Below are 17,336 nucleotides of genomic sequence, written 5' to 3' on the forward strand. Positions count from 1 at the left end.
TCACAATTGAAGTTGACTGCATTCAAAGATAGATTGACCAATCTATGTAACATAGAATGAAAGGAGGATAACTTTTGGGAGGTTGGATGGCATCAGTAACTCGGAATGATTGTATCACCATAACAAGGGGTTCTGTATAAACCAAATTCATGTTTGTCATCAACTATGGATATGGAGAGATCGAGAAAGTTTAGGTGCTTTTTGGATTCTATTTCTACTACGAAGGTAATATTAGGATGTCGAGGATTTAAAAGATTCAGAAAATTATCTAATTGTCTGACAATTCGGGTCCAGCGGCAAATGATGTAGTCAACATAGCGGTACCAGAAGATGTTAGATGAGATAGAATGCCCGAATCAAATAATTGGCGTTTTCAATTGTCGTAAATATTTCGGCTATTACAGGTGAAAGGGAATACCGCATCGCAAGGCCATCTGTTTGGTGATAAATATTCTTATTGTACAAAAAATAATTTTGGCTGGCAAGCTGTTCCAAGAGACAATGAAGTTCACAAGACACACTGATTTTAATATTGTGGTCTCTCAATAAGTAACAGAGTTGTTTGTACAGGTACAGAAGTAAATAGATTTTTTACGTCAAATGAAACTAGCTTGGAGTTGGATGGTGACGTATGAGGTGTTGAAGTTTCTGTGGCAAAATGATGGGGCTTTTAATATTATATTTTGGTGAAAAACCAGGCAATTGCCTAAAGATGATATTTAATTTAGGGGCTAATTTATAAAATTACAGCAGGAAGATAAAGCTTTTTTAACACTTTTTTGGAATCTATCCGTTGGATCGCGGAGGAGAATCACGAATGAGGTATCCTCCAACACACACACGAGGTCCTGGCGGTTATAAAATTAACTTTATTACAAAGTTCCACCAGTAAGCAATGCAATAAGTTCGACAATTTTGAATATTAATATAGTTTAGTTGCAACCAGAAAACTTAGTGGCAATCAATTAGAGCTGAAAGAAACTAAAATATCGTCAGATATGCGTCGCATTAGTTCTCATTCCTTTTAAAATCTCCTGAACGTTATCTAATTGCTGAAGCTATTGAGACATCTTCGGGCCCAGAAAGTCACTCACATAGAATTTATCCTCCAGAAACGAAGAATTGAAGCAGGTAGGCCGAAAAAGGTCAGTTGGTGCGACAGGGTAGAGATGAAATACACTTAGAATGTTCTCTCGTTAAATTGTAACTCGATATTTTCCTTTGATTTATGGTCTTTGTGATCTCAGAAGCGAAAAAAAAATGTCAGAGGCAAAGGGCTGATGGAGGGCCAAGGGTGGTATTCTGAAATCTGCGACGAAGCCACTTTTGACGTGGTTATTACACTATGGCGCTGAGATTCCCCCAATTGTTGTTCAATCTCTTGGGAAGAGTCACAATCTATGCCTATAGTATTTTGCCTTAAAATTTTCCACAGCTTAAATTCGGTTGCATAGCCCATACGAGAGATTTTGAACAATATGGTTCACAAGTAGGACGAGCATTGTAGTGAGACTGCGCATGCAAAGAGGGGATCAGAATGCTTTCCACTCCCTCGCATGAGATGCTGCATTCACTGAAGCATTAATTAAAAATTTTTGATCTAGATCTAATGCCTTCAACCAATTTGGGTCAAAAGTATCCGCTGAAGAGCAATATCGGCTGATATTTTGATCCGAGGTATCCGATCCCACCATCCCTAAATTTCATAATTATAACCAATTTTCTCTGGTGGCTGAGATTAAAGCCACCGAGTGCGTCCACCAGGCTGCAGATGGTGGGTCAACCTCTAAATATAGAGGTAAGCTGCAAGATAGGCGGGATCTCTCGTCGAATAAGCAGTCGTGGACAAAGCGGCGGTGTTCTGAGGGGGTGTTGGTCTATCCTTGGGTAAGGTAGACCATTTAAATGATACCAAAACCTGTGAAGATACCGTGACTTGGTGACTGGAGGCCGCCACCAATAATGCCTCTCATCAACCGGGGGAGAGGTAAGCAGCTCTTCTTCACAAGTTAGGTACAGCGACACACATTTCACTAAGGGCATGGTAACATTTACTTAAATGGCTGTAGTACTGCGATATGGAAGGCAAGGGGAAAACACCAGATTATCATCCTGAGAAGTCGCAGCTACTCCACTCAATGGGGAACATGCACAATTTTTTTAAAGTACTGGAATAAGAAGGCCTCTACCTCAAATGTACTCGCCGAAAATTTCGCGTATGAATAATGCTTTTTAGCTGAGTTATGAGTCTTTCAAAATTGATCTTCATCGGCTGCTTGAAAACACGACGTCATCGGAGCGTGACGTCACGGCACGGTATCCACCGATGACAGAGTGAGGAAGTGGATAGAAAATCGATCTACGGGGGCTCAAATCCAAATTTGGCGAAAATAATTGCTGCTGTAACGACAAAATGCAGACTGTGAATATTTTGGGTTGCCAAGGCGTTGTTGAAATAAATAAAGGGGATTGTTTGGGGAGATTTGGAAAGAAAAAAAATCAGCCGCCGTAAGGAAATCGAGCTATAGTAAACTGAGGTATTTTGCTTTCTTAAATCCCTCTTAAGTCAATTTGTCCTTTTAGGAACTACCTCAAAGCCCGACGAAGATTTTTACATCGATATCTTGCATTCAAGGCTCTATCACTCAACTCTCTTTAGCGAAGTGAATGGTGTACCGTGCGATGACGTTAGGAGGCGTTTCAGGTCACGTGACTTCAAGCGATATTTGAGCATTTTTAATTAGGATTTATTGACGTTTGTGGAGTACTAGGAGAGTTTTGGCTTGTATATTTGGACTCGTGAGAAAATTTTCTATTCAATGAGACTTACTAGGAAGATGAACAAATTTCATGCATGTTCCCCATTTATATAATGAAATGCTGGAATTCTCTCGGGTAAAATATTCCGGAGGTAAACTAGTCCCCCAATCGGATCTCCGGGCGGGGACAACCCAAGAGGGTACATCAGTCAAAGGTGATAGAACGTTAAGGATAGGAATATGGAACTTTAGATTGCTTCACACCAGCAGTAGGCTAGAGAACTTGAAGGTGGACATGCGAAGAATGAACCTTGATGCATTAGGCATCAGTTAAATGGAGTGGCCCCAAGAAGGAGACCTTTGAAGTAGTAGTCCTCCAGGTACTTTACTTTCAGCAGTTGCATGATTGTATGACACGCACGAGGTTCAAAAAGAATGAGACCTAATGCGATGCATATCTGACAGCATTTAAGTTTTTTAAGCGTAGCATCAGCACATTCAAACAAGACGAGACCGACTGGAAACTTCCGGCAATAAAAACTAGCATACTGGAGCATTTTTAAACTATGTCACTGAGGGAGAAACTCCCCTGCCTGCCGCATGTTTTTGGCCTACTGTTTCAGATGACTGACTCTTGCTAAAAACCAAGGCCACTCAGTTCCCCTTGGACTTTCGACCAGTGAAGGGGAGGGCGGGAGGGGAAGATACGAAGTTTGTGTAAGAGACGCACCCCCATTTTCAGCTGCAATTTCTGGGAAAAAAGGTGCACCTCTTACACATGCTTATATGGTGTATGGAACAGGTAAAGAAGGAGAAGAAATGCGTAGGCTTGAAAAGATTAGCGAATAGGAGAGATGGATGGAGAGCTGCATCAAGCCTATCTTAGGATTGCTGACTATTGATGATGATGATGAACCAATTTTCTATTGCATCTAATTTGCTATAATTTTTATTGCCTAAATATTATTTTCATATACTTTACAGAAATGGCTATCATATTTATTTTTTCATTTTGATGGCAAAAAAAAATTTTTGAGAATTTTTTTTTGCCAGACAAGGGATGAAAATCTCTCACATCTATACTTCCCCTGACAGTTGAGCCATTTAACCAGATACCTCATGGCCACCCTGTTTACAAAGAAAATTTAACATGCACATTATTTACTACGGATGGACAGATCAAGGATTTTTTTCGGATTTGGATCGGATCCTTGATTTTTGGATCAAAATGCATTTTCAAATTCCTGCAATTAAACAAAATAATTATTCAAGTTTACTCTTGGTATGTGCAATCGAAGGAATGCTTTTTAGATTTTCACACACATTTGAATATTTTTATAGGCTTTCAAGTTGTTTTTTTAAAACATCTTTACATGCTCAGGAGCTAAACTGTTACACTTGGTTTTGGAAATGAAAATAGGAAAAATCTTCAGTTAAACCACTGACCAGTGGCATAGGACAAGAATCGCATTCGACGGCACATTCGAAGAGAGAATCAGAACTCTTTCCACCCTTATGGGGTGTTGATTCACTGCAGCTATTATTCAAAATTTCGCATTCATATACGATGTCTTCTGTGACTTTGGTTACGACATATCCGATGAAGGGTAATATCCGCAGATATTTGAATCCGAGGTATCCAATCTGACCATCCCTATTATTTACCCAAAAATACTGGAAGTATTCAACAGTTTTCACCCTATTACTACTTAGGGTCAAAATCACTCACTTACCTATGTCACTTGAGTTGACGTTGTGGACGATGGCAAGATCAAAACCAGCTCTTTCTGCATTCCAGACTTTGTCCACAAAATCGCACCCATTACCCTTGATGAGCACAAACCATTTTCCAGTGTAATTCTCAACTTTCGGTGGTGTATCCAAAGCACTGCAGCCATCTTCTGGATTTGCATATACAACATTTCCCTGAAAAAGTACAGCGGAAAAATAACAAAAAATAGGTAAAAGTCAAACCATATACATACATATATATACTAGTACACTCCTGATTATCCTAATTGCTAACGTTCGAAAGAGACGGCACGAATAATCAAAAAACATGGATAACCCAAACTTTCACTTAAACGCCTTGTAATGTTCATAATTTACATAAAAAATATATTATTTTTTATGCAGTTATTCTGTTATTTAAGAGTGCTTCCCGGACTCATTGAGAGCTTTCTTTGCCAGTTCGTGATCTTTTTAGTGGCGATAATATAGTTGTACTCCTGTATTATTAATGCTCCATGTAAGGCCTGGTTTCGAAAACCACACATCTGTGGCTTTGTGGTCAAGGATACAGATAGGTGGTTTGCATGAATGCTTCAAAACCGCTGCTCGACGTCGGAAACTACACTGTCAGGCACCACTCCACGTGGTCGCATCTCGCACTAGTTGCAACTGCTGCGTGACGCGTATCCGTGATCAGGGAGTGCGGTCGCGCAGTGCGAGGCTAGGAAAACAGGAACAGGGTGCTCCCATGAATGCAGCCAGCGCAGTGGCGCCGACTCCATGGAGCCTGAGGGGGCCCGAGCCCCCTCAAAAATTCATTACGGGTGTGAGGAAAAAATGAGTCAGGCTTGTCGATTTTCCTCGGAGTGTCTAGATATGTTTTATAAAGTCGATAAAGCCCCTAGAGTAGTATGGCTGGCCGATCTTCCGCCACCAAGGCCAAGAGCAAGGCGAAGAGCGACCTTCTTGAGGCACGCGTCACCGAACTCGAGAAATTGGTGGCAGAAATACGTGCCCGGGTAACGGGTTTTGGGGAAATCCCATGATCCGGGGATCTTAGCGTTTCCTCTATGGCTCTGTGCAATACCAAGGTGGTGTCTCGAGCAAGCTCGGGGGCGGTAGCCTGCACGGAAACCTTGGAGGGGACGGTGCAGTCTTCGGGTCGGGGGATTACTCATAACCTGAGGCCCAAGTGGGTGGTTGTACCCCAAGGGCGGGGGGCGGTGGCACGGCCAAGTCGGGGAGTGGGGGAAGCGGAGGCTAACCCCATCCCCGTTCACAACTGCTTCGCGGTCTTGTCGGAGGACAATTCCAGGGAGCTAGTTGGCGAGGTCATGAAGCAACCCCCTGTCGCGAGGGATGCAGCTTCGAGAGGCAGCCGGGGAGGGAGGGCGGGGATCGTATTGTTAGGGAGTTCCAACGTCCGGCGGATTTTCCCTCAGTTGGAGAAGAGGGCAAGGAGAGACGGAGCGGACCAACGGGTCACCTCGTGGTGCATACCAGGAGGCCTTGTATCCCACACTACGGCGGCGGTAAAATCAGCGGTGAAGGACACGGGCTGTTCTAGACTGCGGGTGGTGGCCCATGTTGGCACTAATGATGCCTCTGAACGCAGAGCTGATGAGATCTTAAATTCCTTCAGGGATCTAAGCTCGGAAGTGGAACGCGTTCGGAGGGGCACTGGTGTCGATATGCGACTGTCCATCTGCAGCATTGTTCCACGGACGGACTGCGGCCCTCGAGTTTGGGACAGGATTTCCTGGATCAACAAGAGGCTGTGGGAACTCTGTGTGAGCATTGGAGCAGAGTTCGTGGATCTTCGGCCGGTGATTAGATCGTGCCGGGCTCCCCTCAATTCGTCTGGGGTGCATTATTCCAAAGAGGCGTCGGAACGGGTGGCTCGTAGGATTTTTGAGCACTGTAGGTATTTTTTAGACTAGAGGGTAGGTCATCTAGCGGGATTATCAATGATTTAATTAAACGTAGCCTCCGAGGAAATCCGCAATGCGAAAGATACGAGGAAGTAAACTTAAGAGCGGTAACGCCGGACAATAGCGTATTTATTCCCAAAACGCGTGCTCCAGAGAATGAAAACATGTGAAATATTATTTGTACTGCCAATAAAATTCACCCGCTGAGTACACAAAAGCTTGGAAAAGAACCAGCCGAAAATCTAACTACAAAATATGACATTAACCTAGTTGTAGTTAATTGCCGTAGCGCAAAAAACAAGCACGCCAGAATCGAGCATATTTTTCAGGACGCAGACGTGGTCATGGGGACAGAGAGCTGGCTTACGGAAGATATAAGCGACAGCAAAGTTTTTCCTCCAGAATATAAAATTTACAGATGCGATCGATGCAATAGAACAGGTGGCGGAGTTTTTATAGCAGTTAAATCACATTTGCACAGCGCCGCCCACGAAATAATTGACAACAAAATAGAAAGCGTATGGTGTACAATTAAACAACGAAACAAAAGGAGTATTCATGTTTGCTCTTTTTATAGACCGCCGAACTCCGAAGTCGATATTATGTACCTTCTAGAAAATCAAATATCTGCATTTACTCAGAGAGACAGTAATAGTGTAATAGTAATCGGGGGTGATTTTAATCTTCCATCCATAAACTGGGATAATTACACCGTAAAAACGAATTCAAGGATTAGAGAAATCAGCGAGGTATTACTCAACATACTTGCACATCACTCTCTAGCCCAAGTAGTTGACAAACCTACGAGAGGAAATAAGATATTAGATCTTTTAGCAGTAAGCCATCCTAAGTTGATAAAACAACTCGATATTATTGACGGTATAAGCGATCACAGAGTAATCTTTGCAATGTTAAAAATTGATGTAGTGGCAGCCGTAAAACCTAAACGCAAAATTTACTTATTTGATGAATGCAAATTCACTAAATTTGGCGAGATGCTTAATGACTACTACAAAAAATTCGTAGTTACATCAAAGGACCAAAACACAGATGCCACATGGAAACACTTCCTAGAAATTCTGCGCCAAGGAATCAACGAACATATTCCGCAAAAACTAAAATGTGATAATAAAGAACCTCGCTGGTACAATAACGATGTCAGAAGGGAACTTAGGAAACAGAGAAAACTTTACAACTTGTACAGAAAATCCATCCCGTCACGTAATAAATCGAAGGAACTTGAAGCTAAAGAAAGTTACGCTGCACAACGCTCAATGACCAAGAAATCAATGCGAACGGCAATGCGAAAGTTTAAGAAAAAAGTACTCAGTGAATTACTCGAAGAAAATCCTAAATCCTTTTGGTCGTACGCGAGAGAGCTTCAGGGAAAACATTCAACCGTAGATTCTTTATTTGATAAAGATGGTAAACTTGTCACCGAAAATATTGACAAAGCTAATACTTTAAATTCCCACTTCGAAAGTGTATACACTACTGACGATACTCAGTTCAATTTAGACATCCCATACACTGAGGAATCGATGGAAGAAATATCTATACAACGTGATGGGATAACTAAACAACTACAATCGATTAAGAATAGTAAATCTCCGGGTCCGGAGGGAATACCCGCGCGTGTCCTCAGGGAGTTGGCTCCACAGATCGCACCTTATTTAGAGATCATATTCAAGAAGTCACTCTCCGAAGGGAAGTTACCGCCCGACTGGAAAATTGCAAGTGTTACACCCATATTCAAAAAGGGAAACAGACATGACCCAGGCAACTACCGTCCGATTTCATTGACATCGATTATAGGCAAGATACTTGAGCATATCGTCGTTAGCAATATCATGACTTTCTTGGACAGACGTAACTTCCTCCATGACTGTCAGCACGGATTCCGAAAAGGTAGATCATGCGAAACACAGCTCGCGCTCTTTCTTCACGACGTTATAAAATCTGGTGAATCGAAAAGACAAGTTGACGCACTATTTCTAGATTTTAAGAAAGCTTTCGACACTGTACCTCACAACAAACTTTTATACAAATTACAGTCATGCGGATTAAACGAGACAGTTTTAAACTGGATACGCCACTTTCTCAGAGATCGTAAACAAAAAGTTGTTCTTGACGGAATTAGCTCCGATGTTGTAAACGTTACATCAGGTGTTCCACAAGGAAGCGTAATCGGCCCCCTGTTATTCATTATATACATTAATGATCTCTGCTCCCGTATTAGCAGTAAAGTACGCTTATTTGCTGACGACGCTGTCATCTATCGCGAAATTAGTGATCACTTTGATTATGAAATTCTATCATCGGACTTAAACAACGTTTATTTGTGAAGCCAAGAGTGGGGACTCGAACTTAATATGAGCAAATGCATGACGGTACATTTCTTGCATATTTCGTCTAACCATAACCATGTTTATGCTGTGGATGGTATTAACATGAAGGCAACAGACGAAGTGAAGTACCTGGGAGTTACGATAACCTCGAATCTCACGTGGGGAACACATATAAGGAATATTTGCGGCATAGCCCTGAAGAAATTAGGATTTGTAAAGCGTATTGAGGGAAGATTTTCAAATGAGAAAGTGAAAGAAAGGTGCTATTTTGCACTCGTCCGACCGCACCTTGAATATGCAGCGAGAGTATGGAATCCGATGAAGAAAGTCTTAATCCGCGAACTGAATAAAATACAAAGGCTGCGCGTTTCGTCAAAAACTGCAACGGGGGTACAGACAGCGTTACGTAGATGTTAAGCGAATTAGGCTGGTAGCCGCTGGAGACTCGGAGGCTGCGCGCTAGGCTTAGATTGCTTGAACAATTGAGAATGGATATCTTTAAGAGCGACACAGAGAACATAATATTAGAGCCACACTATATTTCCAGGTCCGATAGAAGTGATAAATTAAGAGAGATGTTTTGCCGAACGGATTGATATGGGAATTCGTTTTTCCCCCGAACCATAAAGGACTTAAATAAATGCTAGTCCCAACTTCGTTTGAGCACTTAATTTTTTTTTTTTTTGCTGTAAACGGCTGGTGTCCTAACACCCCTTGCCACACGCCTTTTAGGTGGCTTGCGGGGTATTATGTAGATGTAGATGTAGATATGGAGATTTCAGTTATCAGGGTTCTAATGTTGATCACTTCTAAAAGGCTTAAAAAACTTAAAACTCACTACTTATAAAACTTCCCAGGGCAAGATCCCCAGTTTGGGCCACCCCATTTTTTTTTGTAAGTCGTCATCCCTGAGATATCGAGTGATCGCTCCCGTTTCACGAAGGGGGGATTCAAACGGAAATAATATGCCCGGTGTATCCTAGCATTCAAATGCAGTAATTCCGATGATTTTGCATCCGATTTCATTTTTTTACAAAGATCGCGGAAAAAATTAAGTGAGAGTGAAAATCATACATGGATAATCGGCAACCTGGATAAACTGCAGCGGGATAATCGCGAGTCCGCAACTTTATCATAAACATACATATTCCCAAATTAAATATTCATCCACACATTCAACACAGCATAACCCACCAGTGGATCATGGCTTTAACGTGAACATCTGTACTGCTATTTATTCTATGAATTGCAGTGACTCATCTTCAAATGATGGTAAAATAATGCATTTTGCACTGATTCTTCGACATTTATTTACGCACACCCAGGTTCAAAGCGACCACGCCCATATCCCATCACATTCACATCATAATATAAACGACCTTGCACAAAATCATTCAAGTGCGTGATCATCAAGCAATGCAGGTGAGCACTTCAGCCACTTCAAAGGCAATGTGTAGAGGCACATTTAAACAGCACTTTCATTTTAACTTTATAGAACTTTCAATTCCAGATTATAGCATTTTGTAGCATCTATTTTTTTTAATTTTCACAATACATCATTGGTAGATGATGACAAAATGATGTGAAACACAGTAAATTGACAAAATTCGACCTTGGTAGCGGCGGGGATAAATCCTCGCCTACCATTCTAAAGGTTGTAGGCTCGAGTCCCGCCTGGATACATTGCCCCTTCCAGGATATGGGTGTGAGTAATCATTTGTTGTTGAGTGTTTAAACTCCCCATGTAATGGCCTCATTGCACTGTTTTCGGGGTAATTGAAATAAATCAAATAAAAAAATAAAAATATGGAATACATCCACGCCTCGTATAGCGCAATTTCAATATAGCGCAAATTCGTTCCTCAGGGAAACATTGCAACACAGTTTAGCCTAATAAGAAGACTTTAACGCTCTTATGATAAAATGTGAACTTGCACCAAGTACACACGAAATTGCTTTCATTTTACACATATTAAAAGTATTGCTTGCCTCAAATCTTCTTTTTTATTTATATGTTAATCGAAATCCTTTGCTGTGCTATGGCCAAAAGCATTACTCGTCACTGGGTCCAGATAGCCGGCCTACCAAAGTAAGTTATCTCGTCTCCTTAACAGAATGACAATAAATAATTTAGATCATTAATTAAGCCTGGAGGTAGTGGAAATGAGGTTTTCCAAGCAATACGGATTCAGACGTAATTTTTGCCGTCATAGGTTATCGGACGGTTGACTTCCAGGTAGAGGGTCTACGCTAAAGCCTTCAAGGTCATCGGTATTCACGGGGGAGAAATGGAGCGATGGCCGAGTTGCGTATGAATAGCATCAACACACAAAAGGGTCCGCTACAGTCTCAAACACAATGGCTTCATTCCATCCCAGCAGTCATAGGCCCTCTGCATCTCAGAAATACAGTGCAGCAGTAGAAGGTTATTTTGATAGAGCCATGCAGAGTAAAAACCAAGAGAACAATGGCAAAAAATAGGAATGCGGGTAGAAAAATCAAGAAGTTATCAAGAAAAACCATAAACCTAGAAGAGAAATTGAAAGAGGTCAATTGCTTTGAAAATGGAGAACGTCAAAGCGATAGTGTGCAGAGATTTAAACTCATGATGCATTCTGAATTCTGACGAATTCTGAATTCTGAATAAAGACGAAGCTAAGCCATCAGCCGCACCAACTTCAACCAAGCGGTCAAGACATACGGTAAGTTCATTGTGAATCCATACAAAAAGACGAGGTGGTAATTGCTCCGAGACATTTAGTGAAAGCTCTGGTTTGTTCCAGAATTTTAAACGGCAAGCAGGTATTTTCACTGCGGTGACATCAGGCGAATTTGCAAGTGTTGATAGCGGAGTCACCACAACATTTTTTGATGAACTCCAAGCTGTGATTGAAAGTGGCTCCTTTCCCCCTCAACTAGTTTTTAGTGTTGACGAGATGATATTGTTTTGGAAAAGAATGCAATCTCGTTCATTCATTTTCAGGTAAGGAAATCATGGGTCAGGTTTCAAGGCATTTAAAGACTGTTTCACATAGCTGCTATCGCCTCGGAGGACTACAAATTAAATGATTTATCATTCATAAACTCCGCTAGTTATGAAATGGCATTAAAAGTAGCATTTGCCTTTCATTTCGATGAGCGAAAAAAGGACCTGGGTGACATACTAATTGTCTTTAGACTGGTTTGAAAAATCGTCAACTGCCGGCAATGCATTAAGAACCCCTGATATAGCAAATTTTAGCCCACCCACACAACAGGAGGGAATTTCAAAAGCACGTACAAATTTTTTTAACGTGAATAAAAGTCTTTAAATGTGTGCCTACTATCTTTAAACATATTTTAAACTTTAAGAGTTTATATGAATAAGGATTTTTAAGGCTATTAATATGAATATATATGGTTTAGAGGAAATTCGATACCATAAAACGGCCTGACTTTGCCCCAAATATATTGACTCCTCAGTTTATTTTTTGTTTAAATTGCTTGAAATATTTTTTATTTTTTTATTTCTTTCAGGTTAGATTGTTGACATTTCACAGTTACTGAAAATCACCTTTTCAGATCAGTAATGTATTCAAAATATTTTTTTTGTTTTTTAATGTCGTTGGAGCAAAGTCAGGCGGGAATCGGGTGACTTTTCCCCAACATTTTAATCATATTGTAACACACACAAGAAAAGATTTTTAGAGAAATGAAACATCATAGGAGTATTTTAAAGAGTTTATATGTTAGAAAGTATAAACTTTAAGACTAGGCTCCTGGCTTTCTTTTATATTTAGAGGGCATTTTACTACCTACACCAAAAATGAACGAAAATAAAGTGCAAGGACATGGGAGGGGAAAGGAAAACAGAAAACTCAAATTCAACAGTAATTTTACGATAAAACATTGAACATTCCCATGACATGAGAAACTATGTGACTTTTCCCCAAGAATATGTCTAGGGTAAAGTCATTCCGGATTTCTCTGAAAAGGTACGTTGTACCAGAAACTTGCTAATACAATTCTTCGTGATTGATGTGAACAAAAATATGATATATGCAGCTGATCTATGGCAAATTTTGAGTTAAAAAAATACATAAATCACCTTTTGGAAGCGTCTAGGAGGCCGACAATCAGCAACTTTTTACATATAAACTTTAGTACCACAAAAACACCCTCCTCACAAAATCAACGGCACCCTTCACTAGAACATGCAAGACTACTGGAAAAACCTTTTAATGTCTTGCACTGTTGCCAAAGAATCCAAGAAAAATAAAAAACCCCTCCCAATCGACAACATAGTATCAATTTCTATGAAATGAAACATTGTTTACGGGGTGGGGAAAAGTCAGGCCGCTTGGGGTGAAGTCAGGCCGTTTTACGGTACTCAACACCTATGCTACCAGGAACGCATCCTCATCTTACCAATGTTAAAACGGTCTCATACAACGCAAATTTGTATAGAGCAAAGACCCCAAGGAACGCATCCCTTGCATTATATGAGGCATGGGTGTAGTTCAAATAATTATGGGGTTGAACAATAATAAATCAAGGAAAAAAAATGCATAGTAAATACATAATTAAATATGAAATTACCAGCCTGAATATTATTTATGCTAGTTGAACATCAACAAAGAATAAGTTTTACACTTTCTTCCTTCAGCCAGTTACTTCTGTCAGTCACAACCAGATTGTACTGGCCAAAAAACCCCTTTGCACACACGCTGCTAACTTGTGCCCAGATTGTGTGGAGTGCAGCATTTCAAAGCTCAGTTTTTTCTTGGCAGATGGCAATAAATATTTGCTTAACATATCAAAAACTAACAGGGTTTTCTCTCAACCTCTCTAGTAACTGCTGATGAAAATACATATAACCATTAATGAAGCATTAAGGTTCAATACCCAAGGGCATAGCTAGGTGTGGTGTTTCAATATTTCTGGAGGAGGAATTACTTCGCTTCATCATAAGAGAAAACAAAATATTGAAAAATCATGAATTTACAAAAGATTTCCTTTAAAAATGAAGTTTTTTTCAATTTTGAGAAGTGTTAAAATTAAATTTATGGTTTTAGGCCTGACACTTTGTGAAAGCGATTGATTCATTATGAAAAATGAAAAAGAAGAACTTTGTGCTTTCACATGAATATTTATTCGCACATTTACACGACCATGGTTTCAACGTTAGACGTCATCATCAGGTGAACTCTACAGAGGTCCATCACATCCTTTTATACCAGGCTAGGAGGGGGACGGAGGAAGGTGACTAGGTTGAACGGATTGTTCAATAGAGAAGAGGGAAGGGGAAGAACTTGGTCATAGGGTAGAAAGAAGTTAGGGGGAGGAGGCTCTTTTAGGGAGGGTATGGCAGGTGGAGGGGGGGGGGGGTTCAGGTGAGAGAGGCTGAAGGGTTCGTCATGTCGTGTTAGCCCAGGAATTTAGGAGTGGGAGGCTTAAAAGAGGGGAGTGGAAGTCATACATAAAGTTGTTTACAATGTTGTCATTTGAACGTACATGCTGCAAAATTTCCATCTGTTCCAAAGCATCTAATCTAGGTCCTTTTAAGTTCAAAATGACCTCTCATTATTAACGTTTTTCAAAAATTATCCCCCAACCTCCCTCGTTTTGACAACCCCTGGGAGAAAAATTAACAAAATTAAAAATTGCAATTAAAACAACAAAAGGAAAAAAAAACCAGGTAAGCCACAAACGATCACTCCATGTCCCAGTTCACATGGTGTTAGCTGGCCTCTTGCCACTCGCTGCCCCCCAAAACCACCGGAGCCGTGCCGTATCTACATTGTCACCAACTCTCACACTCGGTCAATGCCTCCTAAGTTTTGCCACCATCGCTCTCCACCACAATGCTATTCTAAAATCATAAGACAGCATGCTGTGCCTTGTGTAAACGCCAGCAATACAAGTCACGTGGTGGAGGAACAGAGTGATGCATTCTCTGAACCACAACTTTGAGTAAAACCTGGGTGTCGACGACATTTTTGTCAGTGGCGGCTACTGACCCTCTTCCAACCCGGCAATAGTGGCACATGTGGTAAGGATCTGGTAAAATGTAACAACATACTTTCCACGAGCGGATTGTTTATGACAACGATTTAGCGATTTGATCAATGGATTTTTCTTCCTCATCGGAAAACCCACTAAAATCGCTGGCACATTAATGATTATGATTGGTTTCGCTAATAGTAGGGCCCTCTTCGCTTCTATAGCGTTGGGGTGTCTTTCCCTCGTTCCGTCCCTTCCATACCTTTCCTTTCCCAGAGGCGTCGATGGGCTCCCATCGACGGCGGCGCCTCTTTTCCTTTTTCCTTCCTCTCCTCCCCCTCCCTGAGTGATCGGGCATATTAGCCATGGGCTTGGTTCCCAGCCTTGGTGTGTGGTACCCTTGGAAGGGTTTGCCCAGAACCCTCATATTCTCTGTTTATGACAACGCAATCTCTGTGTCATGAAAGAACCCAATTCAATGTCGAATGCAAATGGCAGAAAGGCAAAACACCAAATGTCACTACTGTTAAATACAGATCACTAACGATTAGTGATAGCATTTTAATAAACTTAGTCAGGTTCACAGTTTAAGAAGATACCATTCCAAGGAAGAAATGGGAAGAGAGAGAAGCATTTCTGTCTTCCGGCAGTTATAGCATAGGTTGGTAAACTTGCTGATTTCATGCCTTTTACGAGTTTGGTGGCGGAGACATGCAAAAATGGGCTAGTGGCTGTGGTGTAGCTTCTCTGCACTCACTTCTAGTTTGCATCTCAGCCAGCTAGCAGCTCTTTGCCAGTTGCTCACGTGCTATGAGCGGTGAGTGTCAACCGAGCATTTCAACAGCGCTCAGGCACTAAATTCACGAATTTAGCCATTGGAAAGGCAAATTTGGCGTTAAATATCATTAAGTCCAATCAACGAGCTTATGATGCAATTATTCATGTGCATCGCATCAATATTGCATATGCAATTTCCACCTATCACTAAATGCGAGTCATTACTGCTGATAATAACAACAAAGTAAAAGTTTTAACAGTTCCGTCACTCAAATCAGGGTTACCGTGATGCCATCCTGAGGCGATATTTTTTCACCAAAAAGTGATTCTGCATCAGGAAAGTGTGTCCCTTCCAATTTGCCAGAGTTCCGGATGACGTGCATGTCTGCATCAACCAGGGGAGAGTGAAACATGAGCATGAAGCTGAGCACCATGGTGGCGTAGAGCACCGTGATGCGGCACGAGAGTACGCGCATGGAGGAGCAACAATGCCCTCCAGCACCATCCCCTCCACGGTGCAGCACCATCGCCCACCACCTTCAGGACACCAGACACAACTGAAAGAAAGAAAGAAAGCAAGGCCTATTAATGGTGTACCCTTCCTTTATGAAAGCAATCCATTCCTGAGGAGCATTTGTATGGCTAATTCCATCGTATTTAGAATCAGCATTATTTCCGGCAGAGGAAGACCATCAGCACATTTGAAGGTTTCTATGCTATAAAATGTGTTTTTTGAACAAATTGTTGTAAAAGAATTATACCAATTGACACTGGTGTGAATGTTGTATTTACAAAGTATTCCGGCAGTATACCCCTTCGTGGACTTGCCGCTTCAATTCAATTCTCAAAATATCATACTCCCTTTCATTCTATTTAATAATCCTTTTGCACTCTCTCATTTACCCAACATTATTCCCTTAAAAAAATCCCTTCAACAACCCCTCCCTGTTTGGAATTAGCTCCATCCAAACCTTATGCCTCAACTAAATGCTGCCTCTCAACCACAATTTCCAACAATGTCCTACAATTTGTTGACCCTCCTCCTATCTGTCCATTTCACCCTGTCTATTCTTCTTCATACCCACATCTCAAATGCCTCCAGCCTTTTCTCATCCGCCTTCATAAGTGTCCATGTATCCATATCAGACTCTACACTAGTCTTTTCTCTAAACTCTTACATTATCTTCTCATCACCTCTTACCTGCTCATGAATGCCTCCTTTGCTAATTCAGATTTCTTTCCTGAGTCCATACCGATGTATCTGTTTTCCTATATTGTGCTCCCCAAATGTTATAACTGCACCATCTTCTCAGGTTTTAGCCCACCTTCTTTTTACTTGAATCTAACATCCCTAGATCGTGATGTTTTACCAAGCAGTATTACGTTAAATGGTCTTGCAAACGAATAACGAGAAGAAATACATAACTGATGACATAGTGTGAAAGGAAACAAAATCAATTAAATTTGAAAAGGGAGCACAAAATCAGCTCAGATCACACACCAAATCCATCAGAAGTTGAACACTTCATAAGGAGGGGGTCGACCACTCTACAGTCCAATAAATCACCCTAGAGCTTCAAGACCTCACCGATGAAAGAAATTCCTCAAAGGCAAAGCAAACCTTAAATTGGAAAAGGATTGGATGCTCTCACAGAGAACAGACTGAGTGAAAAGCTTACAAAACTGCCACTGTTTCAGGGACCGATATGCAGCCAATATTTCCAAGAATGCCTTGGGCATCATTCACAGGGCTGATAGTCATATCAGACCAGCCTAATTGCCCTGTATCAGCCCTGATGATGAAGGCT

The 17,336-nt window shown here is 41.1% G+C and overlaps 1 protein-coding gene across 2 annotated transcripts in view; it reads right to left on the reverse strand.

Moving 5' to 3' along the window:
* The window catches only part of LOC124160405 (E3 ubiquitin-protein ligase RNF13-like), a 130,455-nt gene that overhangs the window by 74,715 nt on the left and 38,404 nt on the right, over positions 1-17,336 (reverse strand). For both annotated transcript variants that reach the window (XM_046536241.1, XM_046536240.1), the window contains exons 3-4: positions 15,813-16,085; positions 4,493-4,685 (exon numbers count right to left, since the gene is read on the reverse strand). In XM_046536241.1, the coding sequence (XP_046392197.1) occupies positions 4,493-4,685; positions 15,813-16,055 (436 nt within the window). In that variant the 5' untranslated portion in view covers positions 16,056-16,085. The remainder of the gene's footprint in view (positions 1-4,492; positions 4,686-15,812; positions 16,086-17,336) is intronic.

Source organism: Ischnura elegans, chromosome 6, assembly GCF_921293095.1.
Source record: "Ischnura elegans chromosome 6, ioIscEleg1.1, whole genome shotgun sequence".
NCBI lineage: Eukaryota > Metazoa > Arthropoda > Insecta > Odonata > Coenagrionidae > Ischnura > Ischnura elegans.